Genomic DNA, 26,747 nt, shown 5'->3' with positions numbered 1-26,747 from the left:
AGAGGTAGACATAACTTGGGGCAGGTCTGGTGTGCAGCAACACTAATTTCCTAATAAGATGTCAGACAGCAAGGAAGCCTTTCTGAAGTCCTTCTGCAGGCTGCTGACCAGTAGAGGAGTAGAACGGTAAATGACAAAAGGACATGGAGAAATGCTGAAAGAAATAAAGGAATCGTGCAACAAACAGACCTGCTGCGTGGGTGATGCAGCTTGTTGTGCTGTACACCTATTTTAGACTGTGGGCTGAAATCCAAATTTCATTTATTGTCTCGCTGCTTGTGAATACCATCTGAGAAACGGCACCTCTTCTCTGAGAGTGAAACCTCTAACACAAAAATAGTCATTCTTACTCGTTTTCAGGGTGAGCTATATTGAGTGAATGAGAACTGAACACCTGCAGTCCTTTCATAAATCTCACAAAGAGCTACAGTGAGCCCTGCCCCAGGTCTGCAATTTTTAGCATTTTTGAGAGAAGTTGCGGCTTTATTCAACCATGTATTGTAATTTTAGATGAGTTATATTGTCTCTACATCTGATATGATAAACTCAATTGGACTTTATTAAAAAAATATGGTCATTCATAATTATGACATGAAAAATCGAAATTATAAGAAAAAAGTCAGGATTATGAAATAAAAAAAATCCTAATTATTATATTAAAGGTCAAAATTACGAGATAAAAAGTCACAATTAATTTGATTAGATATATGTTGACTTTTTATCTAATACTTTTGACTTTTTACCTCATCATTTCGACTTTGCATCTCATATTTATGACTTTTTATGTCAAAATGTGGACTTCCTGTTTAAAATGTTGACTTTTTATCTCATTTTGACTTTGCATCTCATATTCATGACTTTTTATATCATAATTTTGACTTTCTGTTTAAAATTTAAACTTTGTATCTCATTATTTTGACTTTGCATCTCATATTTATGACTTTTTATATCAAAATGTTGACTTTCTGTTTAAAATTTTAACTTTGTATCTCTTTATTTCGACTTTGCATCTCATATTTATGACTTTTTATATCAAAATGTTGACTTTCTGTTTACAATTTTGACTTTTTATCTCATTATTTGGACTTTGCACCTCATATTTGCGACTTTTTATCTCACAATTATGACTTACCAAAGGAATACTTTTTCTTTCACAAAGCCTGGTGTTCATCTCATCTTTTGTCTTTAACCGGCAGTAACGGGTTTCCGTAGCCAGCTGACGCTCATGTAGGTGTATGAACAAATCAAGCCCTCCAATCATCAGGCTGCTCCTGCTGCCCCATCATGCCGCGTGGGTCGCGCACGCGCCAGCTCGGCAGTGCGCGCCCACGAGGACCCGATGGCAGGACAGGTCATCATGAGAGAGCTGAGCCGATGAGATCATGGAGCCTGAGCCGAAGTCGGACAGGGGTCGGTCGGGACTTCACGGTGATGGAGAGGTGCCTGTCCGGTAAGCTCGAGCTCAACAGTCGTTGCGTGCACACCTGGATTTCGTGACATCATGTCGGCAACATTTAGGAAACAAATGAAACTCTGCGCTCTCAGTTTGTGTGGCAGATTAATTATTATGTAAGGTACTAGCTCGAACTCATGTAGCCGTGTGCATATGAGCAAGAAACTAATCCTTCATGCCGTGGTCGTAGTAGAGTTATTCGGGCGCCCGTGTCCCGGCTGTGTGCTCACATGCACAAAGACCGTTTTATTCGTGCCCGCACGTGAAATGTGGTGCTGTGTGGGGTCACGGCTGGGACGTCAGGTTGGCAGCATGTGGAGCTGAGAGAGAGGGGCTCGTATGGACGAGTGTTATCACGGGAATGACACCGCTGTCGCTTGTTTGGGGAGGCGACTCGAGTTTTCTCTTCGCGGCAACAGCTGGCTGCCAACTCAGAAGTAAGTGCAGAGGTTTGAGGCCGGTACGTGAAGTGAGCTGTCTCCTGCTGCTTACACGGGCTCCACATTTTATTTCCCTCTTTCTTTCTTTCTTTGCTAGTTTTAACGACCTGCTAGTTTGAAAAGGAGGCGTAGGCTACAGCTGGGCGCGTGCCCACCGGAACTGACCAGATGCGCTGACTCGTGAAAACCTCCATCTTAATGCAAATGACATCTGATATCTGTAGGCAAAGATTTTAATAGTAGCGAGCTGACATGTGTGCAGCTCCTTTGTTTTACACACAGTTGTCTTTGCTGTTTAACTTTGGGCGTCATCATTTGGGATGAAACTGCAGAGGCAGTGCTCCAGAGTTATTCACAGCACTGGTGGCTCCATTGCTCTCATCACATAAGGCTAAATTCATTGTCTCCAACAATGATGGATAAGGGATTGACAGCAATGTTATGACTGACAAGCAGACTTAACCAATCTCTCAGTTGCATCCCGTGCACTGACTACCAGCATCCAATCCTCTTGGATTAGAGGTGGGATTATGATTTGGATTTGCCTCTGCTTTGCAGACAGTCCCCAATATCTGGTCCATCCTGGACTTGGTTGTGCTTACTTTGATTTCCTGTGGACCTTCTTTTTGTACAGCTTTTTGCCTCAAAAGACAACAAGTGAACAAAAATAATGTATGATAGACATGGAGTATAATGCTAAATTTGTACCAAAAATAATCACAGTGTTATCATGCTGTACTTTCCAATTGTGATTTAGCCTAAATTCCTTGTGCCTATTTTTAGTGGAAGCCTAAGGTACCGGTATGTTTTCAGCCCTGATTATGTCTGACAATGAGTTTTGTAAGTGCCCCAGAGGGACTGCAGATAACAAAGTCCGGTCTTCCAATTCCCTCAGCAATCTGCCATGGCAATGGCCAATTACACTATTATTTTCCTGTTTCCTTCAGACCTGATCAGGCATTAGAGCCCATGCTTGTGACGGTAGATTGATGCTGTCCATGGTGCTGAAATGGTGAAGCTGCTCGCTTTTCTCTCACCATTTACTGAAGTGATGGTGGCTGTGCAAGGTCTTTTGTGCCTAATGAGCAAGAAACTAGCAGTATTCTACATAACTAATTTATAGCTTGGTGATTAAACAGACTTTGTTTTCCTGTATTCTCTTCACTGAATACTGTACTAATAGTAAGATAACTTTTTCCTCTACATCAGTGGTCCCCAACCGTGCTCCTGTGGACCCACCATCTTTTCACTATCCCCTGTGCTCTGCCCACACGTGATTAGTGGAGGCAGAGGTTTTCAGTTGATCAAGAGCCTTTCAGCCCTTGATCGGCCACACCTGAGCAAGAAAAGGTGGGGAAAAAACAGGACTGTGGATTTCTAGGAGCAGGGTTGAATACCACTTAATCACGATGTACTAAATGTCCGTCTCTAATAGAGCCTGACTGATATATTTGTTGGCCAATACTGGCCTATCACAGATACTATGGTATCGGCGTATATGTTGCGATAGGAAAACTTTTTTCAGACATTATAATTCAGAAAAAGATGCTGGGGGGTATCTTAAAATTATTAAATTATCAGTGAAGTTTACTGTTTCAGTGCACTGATGTCATTTTGGACATGAAGTTTATTGTTATACTGAAAATTGGCATTGAGATCAGATTTCAAGGCTTGGTAACTTATTCAGATATTTCTGGATTTAAATCATAACTCTGCCATTTAAGACGTTTTTGTTTTATTTAGACACAATTCTTGTACAGATGCTTCTGTTTAGACAGGAGTGTGAAAACCATCCCTATGACCAATGTGGTGATACTCAGCTGCCTATTTTTCCCTTTTAAAAATGATTGGTTTTTCTCTCAATGTCTGTCCCTCTCTCACCTGTCTAGAATCCATGATGTCCTGCTCTGTAGCTGAAAGCACAAGACCTCAGGCCTGTGTGTCCTCTAGCAAACAGTCAGTGTGCCACTTTCTTCTAATAGGACTAAATAAGACTCAGCCTCAAGCCCTTTACAATCAAGGATGGACACGTGAAAACTGAGAGGCCAAGAGGTGGCCTTTATTTTCAACCTTGTTATTCATTCTGGCGCCATAAAGAGACATGAAAATATTCCAGACCTTAACGGTTTCCTGTCAGAAGTCGACCTTTGCCATATAAAAAAATGCCTATTAACATTAGAGCCAAGCCCTCGCAGAGCAAGCTGTCTGCTGGCCCGAAGAGTAGTGGGCACACTGATGGCAGCACATCTCATTCACGCTTTTCCAGATCCCCCAAACAGGGGAAAGGAAAACAGGCTGTAACCTCAGCACCAGGCTCCCGCTCGGGGCTAGAACCAGGCTCTGTGTCAGGAGGTGGCCCTGCACCAGCGTCTAAAGTGGCTGGAGGTCAAGGGTCGGTGTCGAGGCCAGGTTCTAAGATCAAACCTGGTGCAGCAGCAAACAAAGGAGTGACTCATGGTTCAGCGACAGCGCCAGGGGGTAAAACCCTGTCTATGGAGAATATCCAGTCTTTGAGTGCCGCATATGCCACTTCAGGCACCATGTACCCCAATGAGCGGGAATCCTTGGAACCCTCTGGAGGGTATCCTAAAGGTACCATGACGCTGGGCAGGAGCACCAGCCGCTCGTCCTACACTGGCCGCACGACAGCCACGGGCAGCAGCCCAAACATCACCTCCTATGGGCTGCATCACCCGTCAGACCCCTATGGAGACCAAACCTCGCAGCCTGCAGGGACTTCCAGTCTACGGCGCCAGTCAGGGAGACATCCACAGGGAGTGGATTCAACTGGACGGGGAGATGTTGATCTTCAGGCTCAGCTGAGGGATCTGCAGAGGGAGAATGACAACCTGAGGAGAGAGCTGGATGGAGGGAGGGATGGAAGGACGGGGCCCAGCATGAACAACGTGAACTTCTGGAGCCCAGATGTGAAAAGAGACAAGGGGGTTAGGCGGGAGGAGGGAGTGAGGACCTCGGTTTTGAAGGACCATATCAGGACTAACCAAGAGGATTTGCAGGTGAGAAAAATGACAAATTGAAGAGTTTGTTCAAATCTTTCCACTCTGAAGACGAACAGTCAGTCTCTTTATGAGAGAAGACGTCAAATGGTGGAAATCTCATTTTGAAACCAAACTCTTTGCTTTGTCCGCTCACACATCACTTTGAGACTTTTTGTGTTGACGCGCCCATCTCCTCTGCACATCATACCTTTTGTTCCTGTCTTCAAGGTTGCACAGAGAGACTCCTGTGCAGTTCATTTGTAAAGATGTTTGCCAGGCTCAGCGCTGTCTGTGTTTCCATGGGAACGGGCCCTGGTGGCATCCATTCTGTGTGTTAGCCAGATTGTAAAAAATGCTCACAGCTACTCCTGAATGGACAGTGACCAGTCTGTCCCGTCCCACTCATTCGGAGGCATTATCCATCTGACTGTCTCACTGCATAGTTGCGATAAAGTATCTCTATGTTCTGTCGTTGTCTTTCATTTCCTGTCTCACGCTGTCCGTCTGCATGTCCATTTGTCTGTGTGGCACTTTAATTCCCTGTGTTTCGGTGATTGTTTGGTGGGAAAGTAGAAGGATGTGAATCTGCATAAGATATATGTAATTAATCCTTTATAGGGATCATTCACACTATGTAGTTTGTGAAGTCTCCGTTGAATGTGTTTAATACTCATCATCTGACTCATACAAGCGTGCAGAAACTTTGATCATATCTGCGTTATTCCGTCTGACTCCTCCCTTTTGTAACCAAGGAGCCACCTCTGCATTTGTATTTATAGCTTTTTTTATCTCACATTGTCATGCAGTGAGAGGACACTGTAACACGCACACTCCCTTTTTTCTGGTCTTAAAACCAAACATGATAAAACAGAAACTTTGAAAATGAAAACAGACTAACAATCTTCCTTTATAGAGTTTTAGTTTTTCAATGTTTCACAAAATGCCTCCTTAACAACCAGAATTGTATGCTAAATTTGCATGAAGATCTGCATCTCACACTACTATAAATTAAAAAAAAATCATAAACTAGAATGGCACTCAGTAGAGAGCATATCTCCGCAACGGCCCAACCCCGTTTGATTCAATCAAACCAAATCCAAAATCAAATCAAGCTACATCTAGATTTTTTATTTGGATCTGCATCATTGATACCAGCTGCCTAAATACACCTGATTTGTTTCATCAAGATCCGTGCATCACTCCCTTACTTACTGAGAAATGAATGAAAATGATGAAAAACGCGGTATCTCGCATGTTAGAAAGTAAGGAAAAAATCCTGGATTTGTCCCTTTATCTGGATCCACACCAAATAATATAATATAATATGACATGATATAATAAAAAATACAATGGATAATAAAAAAACTATGCACGCACCAATCACATACAGGTATACACCCACAGAACTACCAGATTAGTAAATGTGTGTTGCCGCTCAACTACTGGTGCTGAGATTGTGTCTGCAGCATTAAAATGGAGCAGGACACTCAATGTTATGAGTCTCTGTGTCTGTAGGCTTGTCCTGACATGGCTCTGTCTGTGATAGATGGATATGTTCCTCTCTGTTCTGCTCCTTCAAGCGACAGACCAATACAACTAGTGTATAACTGTTTTGTCATGTGTCAGCTCATTTGTCTCTCCCACACCAATACACTCTTGTGTAATGTCTTTTATTTTTATTTATTTTTATCTATCTATTGATACTGATTATGATATTGTATCTCTTACATACCTTCTGACAATAAAAGCATAGGTGTACCTTTTGTATTTAATACTAACTAGCGCTGCATTGATTAATCGATTAGTTCCCACCAACTATTTCAATAATCGATCAATTCTCTGATTCTTAAATGTGAATATTTTCTGGTTTCTTTACTCCTCTATGACAGTAGATTGAATAACTTTGGGTTGGGGACAAAACAAGACATATGAGGATGTCATTTTGGGCTTTGGGAAACACTGGTCGACATTTTGCACCATTTTCTGACATTTTATAGACCAAACAATAATTAAACGTGGAAATAATCTGCAGATTAATCTATAGTAAAATAATCATTACTTGCAACCCTAATAGCAACATTGAATAGGACACTATAGCAGAATTAGTTAATTTTCATAGAATCCATTTTAAAATCTTTGGGAATAGTGGCACCGGAAAAACTATCCCGAGAATAATTAACAGAAGCGATCTTGCACACTGTAAGGCTCTGACCGAAACCAATAAATGTGTAAGTTGCGATGCGTCCTCCTACCCTCATATGTGGCCTGTCTTTTTCCTCATGCTGAACTCATTGTCCTTGATCAGTCCCCTGCAGCATCTTAAGTCACACCATCTTAAATGTTTCTAGCAAGATTAATAAAAGTGAATCTTATACTAAAAATCAATGCGACACACCCTCTTGTGATGTGTCCAACTTTAGTAGTCATTCACTTCTGATGGGGCTGTGACTAAGTATGTCAACTTGCTTTACCTTTGCTTGCTAGGAAAATATTGATGATAAAACATTATATTATAATCTCTTATGTTTCCCTTTCTGTCTTCTCTTACACTCTCCCTCCCTCTCTCTTGTAGATGCACAAACCTAGGGCTAGTTCAGCTCCAGCTCATAATGATTGCAACTTTAACCTCAACTTTATCTCACAATCAGCCCCTATCATTTAAAATCAGATAAAAGCAACTTTTTGTCCAATTCCTTGTTTATTTTGAAAAATAAAAAGCGGTATCTCATGCAGAAAATGTTATTCTCACTCTTATCTGCTGTCACCGCACTCTTCCTTTATCACCTCTATCTGCCATCTCGCCTTTCGCATTATCACCTTCCTTCTCTTTTTTCATCTGTTTCTCCTGTTTTTTTGCCCTTTGAGACACTCTGGGAAGAGTTCGGTCTGACAAGGGAACTTTTTAATTAGCATAAGGAATGTCACCTTTTCTCTCAGCTGCAGTGACCAGGCTTGTCCCCTAACCATCTGTTTGTTTTTTGTGTGTGTGTGCGTATGCCTGTGTGTACACGTGCATATGTATTTGTGTCTAGAGTCTTGGCTGTGTGTGTGTATGTGTGTTTGTGCGGAGGACTGTCCACCCACTCTGACTTGATATTCAGTGCTAGCTTGTTGCATTGATTATCTGTGTCCACCCTCGCCTTCCTCCTACATCTCAACTCTGTGTCCTTGGTGCTCCCCACCCTCTGGACTCGAGCAGAGGAGTAAGAATATCCAAGCAAAAATTAGTAATATCGTCACACCGAGGCAAAGATTAGTCATTTCACTTGTGCTCATTGTGTGTGTGTAAATGAATCTCTCACTCCCATACTATGTGTTGAGTTAAATGCCGTTGTGTCTGTTCTTTCCCTTTTGTTTGATTTCCTTACAGCCTTTTCTGCTGTGCTCAGTCAATCATCAAGAATGTCTTGTGTCCATGGTTTCAAGCTTAGAATGAATTTCCATTTTCCAGTCAGTAAAGCTGAGAGGTTTGAATGTAAAGTAGCATATTGTATTTTGGTTTACTTTCCACTGTGTCATACGCCAAAAGCAGGAATGTTGAGTGAAATGTATTGTCCACAGCAACACTCAGCACCCAGCCCATTTGTAATCAGTTGTTCAAGTGATAAATGTATTGACAAATCAGTCACTGCAGTACTAAACCTCATCAGTCCATTTTTACATCGTTGACAGTGTGCAGACAAACATTGTTGAAAAACCCATAAAAGTTATTTTTAGGTAAAGATTTTTCAGAGTTTTTTAAATGTCATGGGTTTAAAAGACACATGACATTCAAATTGTTCCGTTCTATACGACGGTACACCGAAGAAAAATTCTGGAAAAATGTACCTACAGATGGATGAATTAATAATTATTTTTGCGTTTTGTTTAAATACAAACTAAACTAACGAGGGGATGAGGTGCAGGTAGAGAGACTCTGGGAACAGGGCAGAGCTAACAAGGCTGATGTGAGACAGGTGTGGGGGGAATATCGGGCAGGGGAGGAGCTCAGGAGGGGAAACAGAACACAAGGAACACAGGAGGGGAACCAGAACACTGGGAACACAGGAGGGGAACCAGAACACGAGGAACACAAGAGGGGGAACCAGAACACTAGGAACACAGAAGGGGAACCAGAACACTAGGAACACAGGAGGGGAAACAGAACACGAGGAACACAGGAGTGGAAACAGAACACTAGGAACACATGAGTGGAAACAGAACACAGGAGGGGAAACAGAACACTAGGAACACAGGTGAGCAGGAAGTAGAACGTGATAACAAGCCACAAGAGGGTATAACTACAAAATAAAACAACTAAAAAATAAAACAGTAACTGACCAAAAAACAAAACCTTGATAATGAACTGTCTAATGGGTTGAAAAATGAGGTTGAGGTAATCTGTAAATTTGGAAAATGTAATTCTCTTTGTTTTCATAAATTGCAGATGTGTTTGTGTCATGTGGAATAACATCACCTTTCATCCTGTCCTTCTCCCTGTTGACGCTCATCTCCTGCAAACAAACCCAAGTCACTTTGGCTTACTGTACCCTCTTTACATTCTCCTTGTGTTTTGAAGAGAAATATCACCCCCTGGTGGCCAAATTAGGTAACCATCACCCAACAGCTTGAAGTAATCTACATAATGGTTTGATATATAGGGTATATACTTTTTCAATCTGCTTTCTGTTTTTGCTTTCATTCATGTGTTTCTCTTTCTTATGTCACACTTCACACTCTGCTGCAGCCTGGGGATATCAGAAGAAACAAGGTCTGTTTTAATCATATTTTTTTTGTATATGTGTTTGCCATCAAAGTGTGTTGATTTATTTGTTTTTTAATGTATCAGATTTTGATCAATCTCTGTCTTTGTAGCAGCTTCCGTTGACAGTTCAGGAGCTTCAGGAGGAGCTGAGGGCTCACAGGGAGATGAACAGTCGCTTGCAGCAGCAGCAGCGATGGCAAGGAAACTCTGGCTCCTATCGAGAACTCCATACGGAGCAGGACCACAGAGGAGGGCTAAGCCCTGGCCACAGCCCCAGACAAAGCCCCAGCAACCTTCACAGTCCTGGACCGAAGAACAGCCCGAGAGCCAGCCCATCCAACACCTACAACTCCAGGCAACAGGAAGCTGACGTCATCATTCACAGCCCTGGTTATGGTTGTAACACTGCAGTAGCTGCGCAGAGAGTCAGCCCAGCCAACACCCTTCAGCCCGGGCCAAGGAACAGCCCAAATCAGCCCCTCTACACCACCAGCCAAGGTCCGGTGGTAGCGCCCAGCTCTAGCTCACTCCGGCCCTGCAGCCCCTGCCAGGTGCCTGGGTGTGACGGCTTCTCCTCATCTCCTCCTCTAGATCCATCAGAGGAGAATTTCTTCCGGTTGCAGTCGGAGCACGAGCGGCAGGCCAAGGAGCTGTTCCTGCTGAGGAAGACCATGGAGGAGATGGAGATGAGAATCGACTCGCAGAAGCAGACGCTGGGCGCCCGGGACGAGAGCATCCAGAGGCTGCTGGAGATGCTACAGGGCCAAGGCCAAAGTCAGGCTCAGGGACACTGGGGTCGGGGACAGCGGACTGGTATCATAACCATGGCGGCGCAGGAGGCTGAAACACAGCTGGAGAACATGCATGTGAGAGAGGTGAGAGAGATTGTAACAGCAGGGCTGGGCAGTATGTTGGTATATATATTTATTAATAATATATCATTTTAATTGGATAATTTTAGCTTTTTATTTTTGTGAATTAAATACCACAAATGAGTTGCCCGTATTAATAACACAAAGCAATTACTGTTAGAACATTTTTGAGTGCTGAATATGACTTCCACTTTGACCATTACTCATACTGACTAGTGCATGGTGGCTATTTAAAAGCTTGAGGATAGCATTTCATCTTTTATTCCAAACAGATTATGATACATATTAATGGTTAAAGTGATAGATTTTTCCATGCTGTACTTCTGCGTTTGTGTACCCATGAGTGTGTCTGTATTATGGCGAGTGTGTGAGCAGAAAGCAGCTCAGCAGGTCTTATCAATGGGCCAGATTAACATACGGAGAGCTCTAAGCCTGTGTTCAGCCATGCAGTTTTACAATCTGACTGGTTTGTGTGTGTGTGTGCGTGGGTGTGGGTGTTTGTGTATTCCTGGGTATGCACATGCTGATATGGCAGTTGCTCGTATGCCACTTGTCTGTGCCTTGTGCATAACATTTGGCTTTAATTCAACAGCATGTAGCATGCAGCGAGCTTGTTGTTGCAGTGTAGCTAAAAATAATCGCAGCCCATCAAAAATTTTCTATCTAAATGCAACAAAAGATACTTGTTATTGATATGCTCATACCTCACTCTCTCCTGTTTTTCTGTCTTCCTCAGAGACTCTTTATTGATTGCAAATGTAAGGGTACGAGCCCTCCTGTGAGCGATGGTGAAGCACAGGTGTCTCTGTAGCCTCTGCCAGGAGGGCTAGTAGTAGGCTGCTCTGTGCTCCTCACTCCTGCCTTGTTTATTTTTAACTCCTAAATCTTCTTAGCCTTTAATTTCTCTACCTCTCTGTCTGTCTGTCTGTGTGTGTGTGTGTGTGTGTGTGTGTTTGTGTGTGTGCATTGCATGTCTGTGCAGCCTCTGGTATTGTTTGTCTCATAATGTTCTTGTTTTTCTGTCTATGTGTTGTCTGTCCGCCTCCATGTCTGCTGGTCCAGTCAAAATGATTGCGTGTGTGTGTCTGTGTGTTTGTACATGAGTATGCGTACACATCTGGGGCCTGTCGGCTTAGCGTTTCTAGCAAGGACACTCCCTCGCTGGGCTCCCGGTGGCTGATGGGATATCCACCCATGCCGGGTGTTCGGTCACTGTGATGATTTTGACAGAGGGGAGCGTGGGTGCTGCAGCCCATGCCAATGCAGCCACATGTGTGTATTTGTGTGTGCGTGTCCGTGTGTAATGTATGGGACCCAACCATGCTATGTGTGTAAAAGGTGAGTACCTGTTCACACACACTCGGTGTGCTGTGCTATTTTTAACCGTTTGACAGCTTAACACTTTGGGTGTAATGGAGGAGGAGGGGTGAGGTGAGGTGGGAGAGAGGGAGAGATGGGAGAAAGGAGTGTTTTTCTAAGGTAGAAAAACAGGCTGTGTTTGTCTGAATATTAATGTATGATTAATGAGGGAAAACACTCTGACCGCCCTGATTGAAAAGAGAGGCGAGTGTTGTTCTTTCGTTTTTTTTCCTTCGTCTCCTTCTGGCCTCCTCTGAGAGAGGTTGAGATGGGGTGATGGAGTCTGTGTGTGTGTGTGTGTGTGTTAAGTGTGTGCATGACCAGCTGAAGCTGCAGTGTAGCTGCTAATTTTTCAGTTTTTACGCCAAACTAAAAGAGTGACTTAAAGTGAAACGAATTGATTTGTTAGCCGTGCCAGACTCAATGTTCGTGTACTGGAAAGCTATTTCAATTGCTATTTGCAGTTGTATTGTTATTGTTTGGATTATATGTAAATCAGATTGTAAGAGTTTTCTTTAACACTGTGCATGGCCTATTACATATAAGATAAAATAAATGATTTTATTTTTTTTTTTAGTAGTAATTTAAAAGTTACCGAGCTAGCCCTCAAATCATAGGAATCATAGGATGACATTTAAAATAATGAATGATATACTGTTGATGCATTAAATGCATGTTCCAGCTTCACTGACAATGTTGTTTTATGTACAACAAATAAGTAGTGTATCAAAATAGTTCCTAATAACTGTGCTACTTTTACGTATTAAACTGTAGTGAATAAACCTCCAGTAGTGAATAATAAGAATCAGAACAGTTTTTAAAAGTGTGTTTTAATTATTCAGACACACAAAGCCATTCATCAGTTAAAAGGATTAAACAATGTAGTTTATTAACACTGAGGTGAAGAAGGGTCAAGTTGGATGTGGAATTTGAGTATTAAATGTTTTCCTGATTACATATTAATTGAAGGATTTCTTGCACTTATTTAACCATAAGAAACACTCTGCTTCCCGTGAACGCGTCTCGCCTTTGTTTATGTGTCGAAGTGGTTATTTGGCTTTACGCTTGCACTTGTCATGGTTAGCGAAGGCGAGTCGGTGATGGAAGTGCAGCTATTGCCTCTATTAGGGGGCACTACTCTTAGTTCTTTTGATTAGCTGCAAAGGAAACCAGCCCAACTGCCTTTCATTACTGCGCCCATTACTCTCCTTTGAATGACTCAGCTTGTTTAGCTGGAGCCGGGATAATAAATGCCTCCCTTCTCAGTTCACCTCTGCGTTTTATTTATCCTTTCAACGTGGCTGAATGTTGGCATGGGGGCTTTCTCTGTATTCCTTGAAGAGACGATTATCACCTTAAATTTGTGTTTATATTTTAACTTCTGGGTTTGCAAATGAATGAACCTATAGGCTTGTAGTGTTGTAAAGTACCCAAGCCATACTTGAGTAAAAGTGAAAAATATTATATTACAGGTGCAATATGTAAGAATTTTAGTTCAAAACTGAAATTTTGAACAGAATGTGAAGACGTTTTGATGTTACGTCAAAGAAGTCCTGTGTTGAAGAGATATCTCCTGAAGTTAGAATGCTAACCAGCTAGCCCTGGGCCTGAAAACCTCTTTGTCCCAGTGGTACAAAGCTCCTGTGCTAGTGGTGTAAATAACAATAACACTCTCCTGGTGGTCTGGCTAGCTGCACGGCTAGCTGAGCTAACAAGCTAACAGTAGCTACAGTCATTGATGTATAAGAAGATGGAGTTTGCAGCAGTTAGCGGTCACTTTAGCTCTGATGCAGCCTGTCATCTGCAAAGTAACTCGTAACTAAAGTTATCAAATAAATGTAGTGGGGTAAAAAGTACAATATTTTCCTCTAAAATGTTGTGGAGTTGAAATATAAAGTAACAGAAAATGGAAATACTCAAGTAAAGTACGGGTACTGTACCTCAAAATCGTACTTACAACAAGTACAGTACTTGGGTAAATGTGCTTAGTTACATTTCATCACTGCAGGCCTATATGGTGGAAATCAGAGTAAGGGTCCTCAGAGAACTGAAATCTCTTCCCTCCTTTCTCTCTCTGGGCTTACAGACCACGACCAGGTGTAAGTTACTTTAACCAGCTGTCCGTCTTTATTTCTGTACGGAAATCATGTGTACAGAATGTCTGGATGTAGAGCTCCATCAGTCCTTCACCTGCTGATGTGTGTTGTCAGGAGATGCTGTGTGTGTAGTGGTGCGCTCTCACTTGTGTTTCCTGTTCAGATTTGTCAGCTTTCAGCTGCACAGACTCTACACAGATCTCTGGCACATCTTATGTCAGCCTATTCTTGGTGCTTGAGATAAAATGGTCACACTTGACAAACATATATTAAGTTGTGTTTTTTAGTTCTTCTTTTCCTCTTAATGTTTACTGGAAAATGTAATGTTTGCAGTGCTAATAACGTCCACAAAGCGGCAGTGTTCTATTAGATTTTAACATCTGTGGCGGTTCCTTGCACTAACTGTGAGTTAAGTTTTGTGTGATGGCACACACACACACACACACTCATGCTGAGAGGCATAAATCTGGGCCTAATCGGCTCTCCCCAGCCGCCAGGTCCCTGCAGACCCAATAATAACAGCCGCACCACTGGTCTGCTCCTACCCAGTTCTGACCTGCTGCCAAGGGCGTGCACACACATGCACACTCTCACTGTGAGATTAGTACTGGAGATGGCATATCTACTTTCATACTGTACATATCGTGCTGCGGATTTCAGATGGTCCTTAAGGGCTCTGGACATGACGTCTCTTCCAGTATTCGATCAATATGACTGAGTTTGTGGATTTGGCCGAGTGTTGAGACCCTAAGGGCAAAGGACTTGTGGCTCCCTTTTTTTTTCTATAGTATGACTGGCTTGAGAAGTCCTGCTGTGGTTTTTGGCCGGCCCTCTCTGCCGAGCCCCCGCATCCTCTCTTTAACAGTGACGGAACTTCAGAAATGTAGCTTTTTTAAAGTTCATGTCAGCAAAAACGTCTTTATTGGAGACTCTTTTCCTGCTTTTTCTTCTCGCTCATATTCTAATGCCACCAGCCTATCAGTTGAGACATTTTGACGTCTTTGCCTCTCTTCATTCGCATCTGCTTTTCTATCTCCGTCTGTCCGTCATCATTTCCCACTCTCTCTTTCTTTCTCCCCAGGCTGATGTGCTATGTCTTCTGCTTAGGTTAATTGGTGAAAAGCCTGTTCTGGGTGGGGCTTTTTAGGATCTTGATTGGCTGCTTTCAGCCTCCGCTAATGAAGCCCCTCTCAACTAACATTAGAGGACCACTGTAAATACCATCAGCAAACACTCCCAATGCTCCCTTCTCTCCACCACACCCCGCACACTCGCCACGCTCTGTTGATCTCCCAGAATGTTCGAGCGGAAAACTTTATCGGGACAAAATTACACCCCTCAAACCTTCTCCTCACCCCCCTCCCTATTCCTCTGCAAGGCTCTCCCTCTGATTTTTCCCTTTGTCTTTTTCAAACGGCTCTCTCAAAAGCCATTGAGCTGATAGGAGGACACATTTAGGGCAAGCAAATCTGTTTCCTTTTTCTCTCACTGATGGATAAGGGATGGGAATGTGATTGATGAATGTGTGTGTGTGAGATCTGTGCATGTTCTAGTCTGCGCATGGCATATATGACACCATTGCCTTCAGGCTAGAATTGAACCTTTTGACCGTATCCTTCATTCAGGATGCCGGCACTTATTGCTCTAGTGTTACGTTTGATCCTATTCATTCCATATGCTCGGTCCTCTGACACATGTGGAGCAGAGGAGACATTCTTTGACGACATGCTCTCTTGCATGACTTAATTTCCCCCATTGTACTCTTAACTGTACTCTAACCATTTGTTGACAAGGAGTCAATACACACACTCTCTCCATGGGATGAATTAATGCTCCAATGTGCCCAGGGAGACAAAAAGACAGGCACACTTTCACTGTGACACATTAACACACATATGGTCAGTGGAAGATTAGGAGTGTGGCAGCGGTGGGCATGCCCGTCTGTGGGAGGCTTGCTGTGACAGCTGTAATCCCTCCTTATCCACAACTGAAGAGGATAAGGCCCGAGTCTCATCTCCTTTCAACTCACTGTGAAAACTGGCCATACGGCCTTCCTATAATATCACAAATGTTTGGCTTTGTTATGATACCCAATATATATCTCAACATTTTGAAATCTCCTCAAAAGCACCCCGTAAAAGCTCAGACCGGCAAACACAATCAAATATCAGAATATTTTCTGCCAAATACCTCAATATACATTTATGACAATACTGTAGGGATGACAAATGGTACTTTCACAAACTATTAACACAATGAGGTTTTTGACAAATAATAATCTTTTTGTTGCTGCTATAAAGCCACCTTTATAGAAATGCCCCATCTTCACACGGTGTCTGTCTGATTTTGACGGCTTGTCTTTACCAAATGTCTGTGATTTTTTCTAATTGTTTTGGCTTTGATTGTACTGCAGTTTCCTTGTCCTTTAATCCATCTGCACCTTTGGATTATGTGCCAGTCCCTCTGGTGAAAGAGGTTGTTTCCCTCATTTTTCACTGTCCCTCAAGCCAGTTTATTTTCCTTAGAGGTGCTACATTATATACTTATACATACATACATACATTATATTAGTTATTAGTCCCTGTGTGCTTGTATGCGTGTCCATGCCATGTGCAGTTTTTTCTCCTCTCTGCTGCCTATAACATAATCAGGAAGCAGCAGGAGGCAGCCCTCACTTTTATCGCCTACTGTGCAGATGTATAGATTTGTTTATTCTGGCACCTGCAACTTTGTCTACGATTACTTTAAGCACACCATACATTCACTATAGCAGTGTGAAATCCAATGCAATTGTCGCAATGAATCCTCTGTGAAACTGGAAGTGGCGGCCTAAAGCTTTGATGAGATCGCGGTTCAGTGAAGATAAATGTGTGTGGGGATTGACAGAGCAGAACTTGCCACCGCTGAGGTGCCCTTTAACCCCCAGCTGCTCCAGTGGAGCCGCTTGGTGGTCAACAGATCAGTAAGTGGTGGGGCTGGGCGACTTCTGGGTGTGAACTGGGCGTTTGTCACAGAGAGAGCTTTGCTATTAGCAGAACTTACTTGGTTTGGCAACTCCGAGCTCGCACAGGCACATACACGAACAGATATGTGATAGCTGTTGTGATATCAGACACCCTCCCACTGAGAGAAGAGTCAGAGCCTACAGGTGGATGTGGGGTGGTGTGAGGCTGATTAAAGCCAAGCTGCAACAATGACGGTTGTTTTGTGTTGGATAGATGTTGCAGTGACTCACATGTGAATGAAGTAGCTGTGTAAACTGGCTGGCAGGCTTCCCTCAATTTTTTGACTGAAGCCTTTATTCTTTTTGACACTCTTTCAGAGAAGTGTTGATTTAGCTCTATTGTCATTTTTGAGGCTTTTGTAATTGGCAGTTTATATTAGATGTTGAGAATATTGTTATTTCTTCCAAAATTCCCAATATGCTCAAAAAGCCTGTTTAACTTGCGGTGCAACAGCATGTGTGTTTCTGTGTGTGTATCCATTAGTTTGAACGTGTGTTTGCTTCTGTGTGGGCATAGTTGTAGGTCAGAGCCACCATTAATTATTGATAGAAGAAGTGTAGCGCATGTGCTGGCAGAAAGTGTTGCTAAGCAAGAGCTTTAGCGTGCCAGAGACATCTGCGAGAGAGACGGAGACAACAAGTGAGAAGCAGAAAGATAGCGATTGAGAGAGTGATGTAGACGGACTCATATGATACCTATAGCTGAGTGTGCGTCCTTCCTGCAAACGAATAGAGACTGAAAGACAGAAAAAGAGATAGCGGAGAAAACAGACACCGGCATACGCTGTTAGAGACGGGAAGAAGTCCTCCGGAGAGCATCCAACAGGGACTAGCTTAAAGATAAGAGGAAAGTTTTTTCTTTTTTGCAAAACAAGAATTTTTAAGGATGCGCAGTAGAAGATAACATCTAAAAGAAAAGACCTAGAGACTGGGACTGGTCAGACGGATCGGTGCATCTTATCTGAAGCTGTGGGTGTTGGAAAGTGCTAAAGATGATGAGCCGCCAGGCTTATTTTTACCGCGTCCCTCCACAGGAGCTTCATCGCCGGAACCAGCTCCAGGCTGATCCGGCCAAGACTAGGGCCCTGCAGACTGTCATTGAAATGAAGGTAGGACCTACAGCGGATCGGCGAGGAAATGATAATGTGTTACATGAGGAGTGTGTATGGCTGTAATAGTCTCAGTTATCAGCTTCATAAATTTTAGTGTTTGTTTTACAGCATCAGCTGTGGAGAAACGTGTTCGCCAGTTTATTTCGTGAGTAGCTGCAGCATGTAGTCCAGTTTACTTTGAGGTCAGCTTCATACCAACAAAACGTCAATTATTGATGAGCTCTGCTGTAATGTGAGCAGTGGCTCTGGTTCGCCTGTACATGCAGACACAAACTCGCATGCACCAACAATCTTTGAAACATTGTCTTGATGCTGCCTTGTGTCGGTATGGCGACCATGCCCGAGTAAAGGCCATTATTGGCCCATGCAGAGTAGAGCACTTATTCAATTTGTTTCAAATGTCACATATGGAAGCTTTCACTCTCATCTCAGGCCTTTGAAGTAGCTCGAGCTGTGAAAAATGCAGTTGACTCCACATGTGTCTCCGTGCACACCCACACACCCACCCACCCACACACACACACACACACACCCTCACAGACACACTTAGCATTTCATTGAGCAAACGCTTGTTCCAAAAGTGGTTCCTTTACAGCAAAACCACAGTTATTTTTCACACATACTTTGTGATTTGTCTGCCTATTAACAAACGGCACATGTGCTGGGCCGGGATGCCCACAGAGTTGTAAATGCATGACAGAGGCCCCATTAAATCTGACTGCATTAATTAGAAAAAGGCAAAGCGAACATTGCCAGAAGGATTTGACATATGACGTGGAGCGGTCTTCCTCTGGTGATGTTGATGCTTAAGATGAGAAAACAAATGTCCTCTGTTAATGCTGTTGAGTATTAATGACAACTTTGTATGAGTGTGTCATGTCCATCACTTTTTGTCTGTTGCTTTTTTCTAAGCGGCTTTTATTTACGTTTTGTGATTACAGAACACCAACCCTCCTTTCTGTTTTGATCCTGACGTTATCTGGCAGGTACAGTAACGAGTGCTCACCTCTCGATCTACAAATACACAGAATTTTTGTTTCTCTCTGTCCAGATGATAAATTCTTCCTGAGTTGGATTGCAGCACCATCACATTCATATTTCAGAGGTTATGAGGCCCAGCTTTTCTTCCATGTATTCCCATTCGACTCAGTGTTGTTTTTGATATTCCCCTCTGTGTTTTCTTTGGGTTTGCCTTGTTTCTCTTCCTCTGGGTGATGTTTTTTTCTCTCTGTGCTCTGGAGCAGAAACAGATAGCAATCATATATTAGAGATCAAGCATAAGTTATACTACAGAGATCAATGTGAAGCAGTGGAAATGATTGAATAATGTAGCCTGTGTGTGTCGGTGTGTCAAACGTACCCTCCTGTTTGCTCGGTCCACGCCTGTTTGTGTGTTTAGGATGGTATACTCTGCACCGTGAGTGAGCTAGGCAGGGCTGATGTCACAGGATGTAATAGAGGTCAGATGCTTATATGTTGCCTGTGGTTTGTGCTGATGGCATCATGCAATCTGTTTCCATTTATTCAATTACCTTTCCCGTCTCTTCCAAGGTTTAGCATTTAACGTATGTCTTAACCCATGCAGCTAAACAACCTCAGGACCTGTCCATGACAGTCCCTTCCATTCCCTCGTAGATACATGCAAAGGAAAACATCTTGGCTGCACACAATTGTTAAAGTATTTTGGTATTTTAGCAAAATACTTTTCAGGCTGCTGGTATGCTTCATCAGAACTGCTTGCTGATGGTCCACTTTGGAAACCTTTCTGATGTCCAAATTGGAGAGGATGTGTCTGATGATTTCTGTAACCTTTTAAAACCAACTATCCGACATTCACTCACTACACGCTGTGATTGACCAGCTGTGCGGAGATGAGAAAGGAGCTGGGGTTTGAACTTATCCCTTAAGCTCTCTTTTCTCATTACGTACAAGCATTATCTTTTACTTTTCATGTGAACAAACAAGTGCAAATCTTTTTTCCGAAGACCCAAAGAGTCTTCATTTACTGTCATAAAAGGCAAAGAAAAGCAGCAAATCATTACATTTAAGAAGCTTGAACCAGTAAATGTTTTACATTTATGTTTGAAAAAAAATGAAACAATGAATCAATTATCAAAAAAGTTAGAATTAAATTTTCTTTCTGTTAACTAATCGATCTATCGTTGCAGCTGTACTGAAAATGTGCTTCGCTGTTAGCCCTGTTTTGCTCCCCTTTTGTTTCCCCTGTTTTCTGTGATGGCAGAAACTCTGCACATCTTCAGTCAGAAACAGAAAACTCATCAGAGTGTAGTTTGCCCCATGAATACTAAAAAACAGATAAACACTTTTCTTCATCTCTTATTGTTCCTAATTGTAGCACTTGAAGCAGTTCGATGATGTACTTGCATGATTATTGCTATTTTTGGGCTGTATCCATGTGGTTTTAACATTCCAGAGAGATAAGTTGATAGAACAATAGGTTATTGTCTAAACAGACAGTGAGATAGTATAGCCCTTACCAAAATCCAGAGCCTAATCTCCAAAGTCAGATCTCTGCTGACTCTTTGCCTGCCTACTGTTGCCGGTGCAGGACACCAAGATCTCTTCCCTGGAGAGGAACATCAGAGACTTAGAGGATGAGGTCCAGATGTTAAAGACCAGCGGCCTTCTGCACCCTGACGACAGGCAGGATGAGCTCAAGCAGGTGGAGGTCTACAAGAGCCATTCTAAATTCATGAAGACTAAGGTAGAATGTCTGTGCACGCCACCCGAGACGACCTCACACTGCATGAACGTGGATGCATTTTTGTAGATGCATCAGTTATAACTGCTTGAGAACCTGCTGTGTGCATGCTGCATGTTACAGTGTGTTGTGTCTTTTGGCTGCTCTATCGAGGCTCTTAGCCTCTGGTGTTGCATGGATTCCAAGAACCTCTATGCTTAAAGATGTATGTGTTTTTTCATATTCAGGTTATAGGTTGTTTTTTCCTCTCATTTTCTGCTGAACGCTCGTGTGCGTTACTTTCCTAACCTGTGCGATGAACAAGCATTGTGCTGCTCTCCTATCAGTGACTGGTCTGAGAGAGCAAGCTCAGGCCTATCAGCTTACGGTGCATCGTGTCTGTTTACTGTCCTACCTTTAGCTGGCAGGAAGCGCTTTGGAAAGGCCTGACTAAGACTTCAATATCCCATGTTGTATCCTGGTTTTATTCGTCAGGACGCCAGCAGTGCATGGACTGACATGCGCGCGAACATAGCGTACAGAAACCATGTTAAAAATTGCCGTCTCAGGTTTCACAGAGTCTCTAGCTGAGTGTCCTTGAAGTTGCTTTCCATGTGAAAATGTTTCTCTTTGCTTCATTAATGGTGCTCTTTGTAGGGTCCATTTGTCATTGCATCGGGGAACTTCCTGATGCAATCATAAAAGAGATGTTTTTATGAATGGGGCCCTGACAGATGAATGTGAGCTTACAACGACAGAGGAAAGAGCTCTCTCCTCACCCAAATGACCTGGGACGATATACATCACAGCGACGGCCCTGGCCTCGCTCTCCCATGTCTCATCTTTCTGCGTTACACAGAAAGACACCACGCACACGGATATGCGCAGATTCATTCTATATCCTTGAAGTGTTTGGGGTCCTGGTCTTTCAGCAGTGGTGGTGACTGGTGTTGAGGTGGGACTGTGATAAGAGAAACCAGCGAGGACAGCATCCCTGCCCTCTCTGGTTTCCTCTCCGGGCTTTGGTTTACTCGAAATTGGCTTCAAAGAACATAAAAATGTATTCAAGTATGATAATCGGGCATTAGAGCGGGTGAATTTATTTATCCAGCAAATCATTTGTAGCAGAACTTCACAAAGTTTAACACTCTGAAGCTTCAGCTGTGTGGTTGAGGAGCGTGGATGAGTGAGGAGGAGTGTGGAGGAGCACACAGCCAGCTGGGATACTGTCTGAAGTCTCCCAGCTGGCTGTGTGCCGTAGTTTAGTGGCTTGCTGTCTCACTTGTCTTTGTGTCTCTGTAGGAACAGGCCTTGTCCCCGATTGTGTCTTCCATCAGAACAGCTCCCAAGTTCCTCCTCCCCACCCAACAGCCCTGGATTACAGAACAAGCAGAAGTACCACTCTCATCAGTCTTTCTCATCTCCCATTATTTCGCTCGATATTCTTTGAATTCCTGATATGATCTAATTCTCTATCACTTGGTCATATTTTTGGTTCACTCCCTACCCATTTTCTGACTTGTTTTTTCTCCCTGCCTTATATCCTCTCACCAGTCTCACCTCTCCAATCACGTCTCACGTCTAATATTTTTATACCAAAAGTTGCGTATATGCACGTTTTTGAATTGGAGTAAACCCAGTAGATGAGTTTGCGTCACATACAACGTCACAGACACGCCAGAAAAAAACAGGGAGCAGTTGAAAGCAGCACTGAGGCCAGTGACAGTGTTACAGTGGTTTATATCTTCAGTCTCTCTTTCAAAGTCAACACCGACTGAACGATGTTCGAGCTCTTCTTGAACAAAGACGGATGGAAAAATATTTGTGCACCATAGTCGAGAACTCCAACACGCATTATAGCGAAAATTATTATGTTCGCACGGAGTCAGTTAACCTCGGAATTAAAGCCGATTGTACCCTTTCCCACTGAAGAAAAAAAGCCAGATGTTAGTTGTTGTTTTTTTGGCCAGTGGTAAAGGGGTTACAGTCTCCAGCTTCACCTTTTGCCCCCCTCCATGTCTCCTATTATTCAGCCCCCTCCATCCCTGCTCTCTTGGGCTTTTTCCTTCTTTGAGTGAGGGCTGATTGGCCATGTTCTGGTCCAGTCCCCTGTTATGAGTTGAATACTGCTCACACAATTAGAGAAATCTCTTCTCCGAATCAGCTTTGTGCATTTTTGGCACCAGTAGACAGATGACAATCTTCTGCACAAAGCTCGCCTCAGCACAGAGACCTCCCTCTGTTAGTGCATTTGATTTCCTTTGTGGCTCTCTATCCTGTTCTGATGGCCTTCCTTGAAACATTCTGTAATCTGTCAGCTATGTGAGTGTAATATTGCTCCCCATAACTCTGTCTGCCTGCATGTGTTTGTCAGCCTCTGGCTGTTTGGCTTAGTGTGTCCAAAAAGCAGACAGTAGGCCTGGGAGTCCCCCGGGTGAGGACCGATAATGTAGGGCTGGGTGATAATTCAATATTGTTATGTAGCTTCTCGCCAAATAAATGGGTCATGGTACAATTGACATAATTAGATATTAAAACTTACAAGCTCATGTCTAAATAATAGATACAAAAAATAGTTTTGAAGGTGCAATATGTAAGAAGTTTAGTTTAAGAATAAACAAAAAATTAACTAAAATTATCAACCGAAAATGAAAAATTATTGGTGTTATTTATTGTGTTACAGAGATATCTACTGAAGTTAGCATGCTAACCAGCGAGCCATGGCCCATCCTGCTCCAAAGCACATCAGGAGCAATTTGGGGTTCAGTATCTTACTTAGGGACACTTCGACATGCAGACCAGAGGAATCGAACCAGTCAACTTCCGATAACAAGACGCTGGCTCTACCCCTGAGCCATAGCCACCCCAATTGGGACACTAATTTGACTTAGTAGCATGAAAAAGTTACAGTTTTATGATGTGTTTAATTTTGTTCATATGTTTAGTTCTATTGTTTCATTCCAAGGAATGTGTGCTTTACAACACTTGGTCAGATCCAGTCATATAACACAGCAACACATTTGCAGGACGCATGCCTGGTTTGTGTGTGTGCATTTATGTTTGCATGAACAAAAAAGCAACTTTCTTCTCGCTTTGAGACCTTACCTCAAAGTCATCTGAGAGTGTATCAGTTCACTCAATGATGACTAAAAGGTTTTCGTAACAAATGTCTGCTTGTGTTTCTGTGATTGTCAGATAGAACAGCAGAAGCAGGAGCTGAACAGGAAGGAGGCAGACATGCAGGCCCTGCAGACCAAACTGGAAACGCTGACCAATCAGAACTCGGACTGCAAGCAACACATCGAGGTGCTAAAGGAGTCGCTCAGCGCCAAAGAGCAGCGCGCCAATACGCTGCAGACAGAGGTCAGTACATTACAGTCACGCACACCAGACGGACAGACGGACAAATCCACCTACACAGATGCAAACATTCACCATGATGTCTGCTGATTATGGCAACGATGGGCTAGAATATGTGAAGACTGTTTTTAGCTTTCAGTGTTGTCCATTTTGGTGTGTGTGTCTCCTGCAATACTTCTTTTTTTTGGCTTTCAGTCCTTTGCTTTGGAGTTTTGTAGTCCAAGCACAACAGAGACCATAAGCTGTTTGGCTAACACTGGCACATTCACAGTGATACTGTGCAGTGATCTTGGAAAAATAGCCTTTATTTGCATGCATGGACACTTGAGAGATGACACAAGCACACCTACTGGGACCTCAGATGTAATACTTAAGTGTACACAATCCTGCCTTCTTCTGCTTTGCTTTCTTTCTCTTTCTGTTTCTCTCTTGGACGTTGAGGTGGGCGGAAAAAATCTCTATGCGTGTGGCTCCTTTAGTCCACCAGTGGGCTTGAACGTGTAGGAGGGTCAGTCAGTCAGAAGGCTGGAGAAAGCTGGCAGCTTTTTCTTCTTCATCTCTGAAGTTTCCAAACGCTGCGGTTCTAATGATTTTATCACTGCTGTCAGGGACGGGGGCGGGTTGTATGTCGAGAGATGGAGGTGTGTATTTGTGCGAGGTGGGTGGAGATCGGAGAGCATTTAGCATTTTTCTGGACTTGGAACTGATACTTTAGATCCCTTTGTGTTGGGCAGCTGAGAGCGGCTCACTAACTATGTCCACTCATCATTACAGGAAGCAATTTAGGCCAAAATTAGGCCTAATTGTCCATACATGTGCAAGGAATTTTGGCCCTCGCAGTTAGCTGAATACATCATACTTAAAGGAATTGGTTTTCAGTGGGTGGTTTTGTGTGTGTAGATGTTTGTTTGTGTGTCCTAGAGAAATGGGTGTGTGTGCATGTGTGTCCTGTTGTCATAGGTGCAACTTTAAGGCAAGACCAGGAGACACGTCACCGCCAGTAATTTATGATTCAACTCACAAATTTCACCGCTCTTTCACTCACAGTTAATGACAAATTTTGGTGGCTGCAGCAGACCAGCGTCGGGGAAATTTTAGTCATCTGATTTGCTGAAAATAATGACCACTGGTGGCTAGCTATTTTTCTTTTTAACTTTGTGCAGCTGTGGTAAACTATTAGCCATGATGCACTGTAACATAGATGGCCAAAGTTTGCCGACATTAATCAGGCAGTCATACAGCCAATATCTGGTTTAAGGTGCTAAACTTCACTGAGCAAAATGAATACAGTACATTATGTGGAAGTCTATGTGTGTGTGGGGGTGTAAGGCAGGTTCAGTTAAAGGTCATGAAGCTTATTACATGTTACGAGATGTTGAATTTCTTCCGATTGTCAGTGAAGCCTTGTTTTCACCAAGCAGTCAGTTCGGTTAAATTCTTTACACATTAAAATGCTTATTTTAGAATTTCCATTATCCAAAGTTGTGCATGGTACCAACAGAACACACACAACCACACGTGGCGTAGCAAAGTCAACAGCTGTGTTGACATTTTAGTTTTGTTTCAAGTGAGATACTATTAAAGGGGCTCTGTAAAACTTCTGTGTTTGTGCTGGAAGCCGCTCTTTAATTTATTTTAGCGGACTCCATTTCTAAACTAACGTTAGCTACTTTGCACTCCGTGAGCGGAGTGGAGAGAGGCACTGAGACGAGGCACTCAAGATTGTGCATAAAGTCACATCCTTTAGACTGCCGCGGAAAATCGAGTCCTTTACAGAGAAATCCACACTCCAGCAGCATTAAACAACTTACACAAAACATCCACAGGCTTGCATAGGCAATCAACAGAGACAGGCCATGGCCCCCTTTTTTTCCACAATCTGCTCACATATTGTAAATAAAAAAGTGATTAATACATGTAAATTACTACAAATTGTTAACCCTTTAAGTTAGTGATTATACCGTTGTGAACATGTTGCTGCTCTACAAAAATGATAGATCTATTTAAAACATCCTCTTCTATTCCTGCTCTGAAATTCTTCTTCTTTTAAAATGATATATTTTTAAAGCTATTACTCCATAATGTAAAAGAACTGATGCAAGTATTAATGAAGAACTGAACTGATCCGGTCTGGATGCCAGTTTGAGTGCTAAAAGTTTACATATAAAGTTATTTTTGCCTAACACATAAATATTATACAATTAAAACATATAATTCTTGGTGGTGCAGACTATACTTGTATTTGCTTGAGCCAGTAAATGACTCAGCTGAAGCTGAAATGAAAGTGATGCCCTTGAGTGGGCAGGTGGTGTATAACAGAGATATATGCATGTTTATGCATTAACGTGGGTGCGTGACAAGGGAATTATACATGATTGACTGTAACGCTCCCGACACTGGGCACATCACTGTCCTCAGTAGTCTTATTTTACACTTCTCATAGGCTATTGCAGCGCACACACACACGCAGATACACACAAACACATATGCTGTCAGTGCTGATTGCTCGACTCTCATCTCCGGTCTCGAGTAGTTTTTTCCTGCTATTGAAGTGGCATTTTCCCCCCGCTTAGGAGAGGCTAGGGTTTCCCAGGCTAAGTGGGCAAA

The 26,747-nt window shown here is 42.8% G+C and overlaps 1 protein-coding gene across 12 annotated transcripts in view; it reads left to right on the top strand.

Moving 5' to 3' along the window:
• The first annotated feature begins 1,338 nt into the window (after nt 1–1,338).
• Nucleotides 1,339–26,747, top strand: part of LOC311265369 (ERC protein 2-like) — a 164,128-nt gene continuing 138,719 nt past the window's right edge. For 2 of the 12 annotated variants that reach the window (XM_084366958.1, XM_084366951.1), the window contains exons 1-7: nt 1,339–1,450; nt 3,783–4,910; nt 9,619–9,642; nt 9,747–10,511; nt 20,649–20,804; nt 22,083–22,175; nt 23,976–24,143. In XM_084366958.1, coding sequence (XP_084223084.1) covers nt 4,056–4,910; nt 9,619–9,642; nt 9,747–10,511; nt 20,649–20,804; nt 22,083–22,175; nt 23,976–24,143 — 2,061 coding nt within the window. In that variant the 5' untranslated portion in view covers nt 1,339–1,450; nt 3,783–4,055. Of the gene's footprint in view, nt 1,451–3,213; nt 3,244–3,782; nt 4,911–9,618; nt 9,643–9,746; nt 10,512–20,648; nt 20,805–22,082; nt 22,176–23,975; nt 24,144–26,747 lie in introns of those variants that run through there. The other 10 variants (XM_084366953.1, XM_084366959.1, XM_084366960.1 and 7 more) reach the window with 9 other exon arrangements.

The sequence above is a fragment of the Pagrus pagrus genome (assembly GCF_965226575.1).
Source record: "Pagrus pagrus genome assembly, chromosome: 11".
Taxonomy (NCBI): Eukaryota; Metazoa; Chordata; class Actinopteri; order Spariformes; family Sparidae; genus Pagrus; species Pagrus pagrus.
Note: the sequence above shows the minus strand (reverse complement) of the source record. Positions and strands in the feature narration are given on the sequence as shown.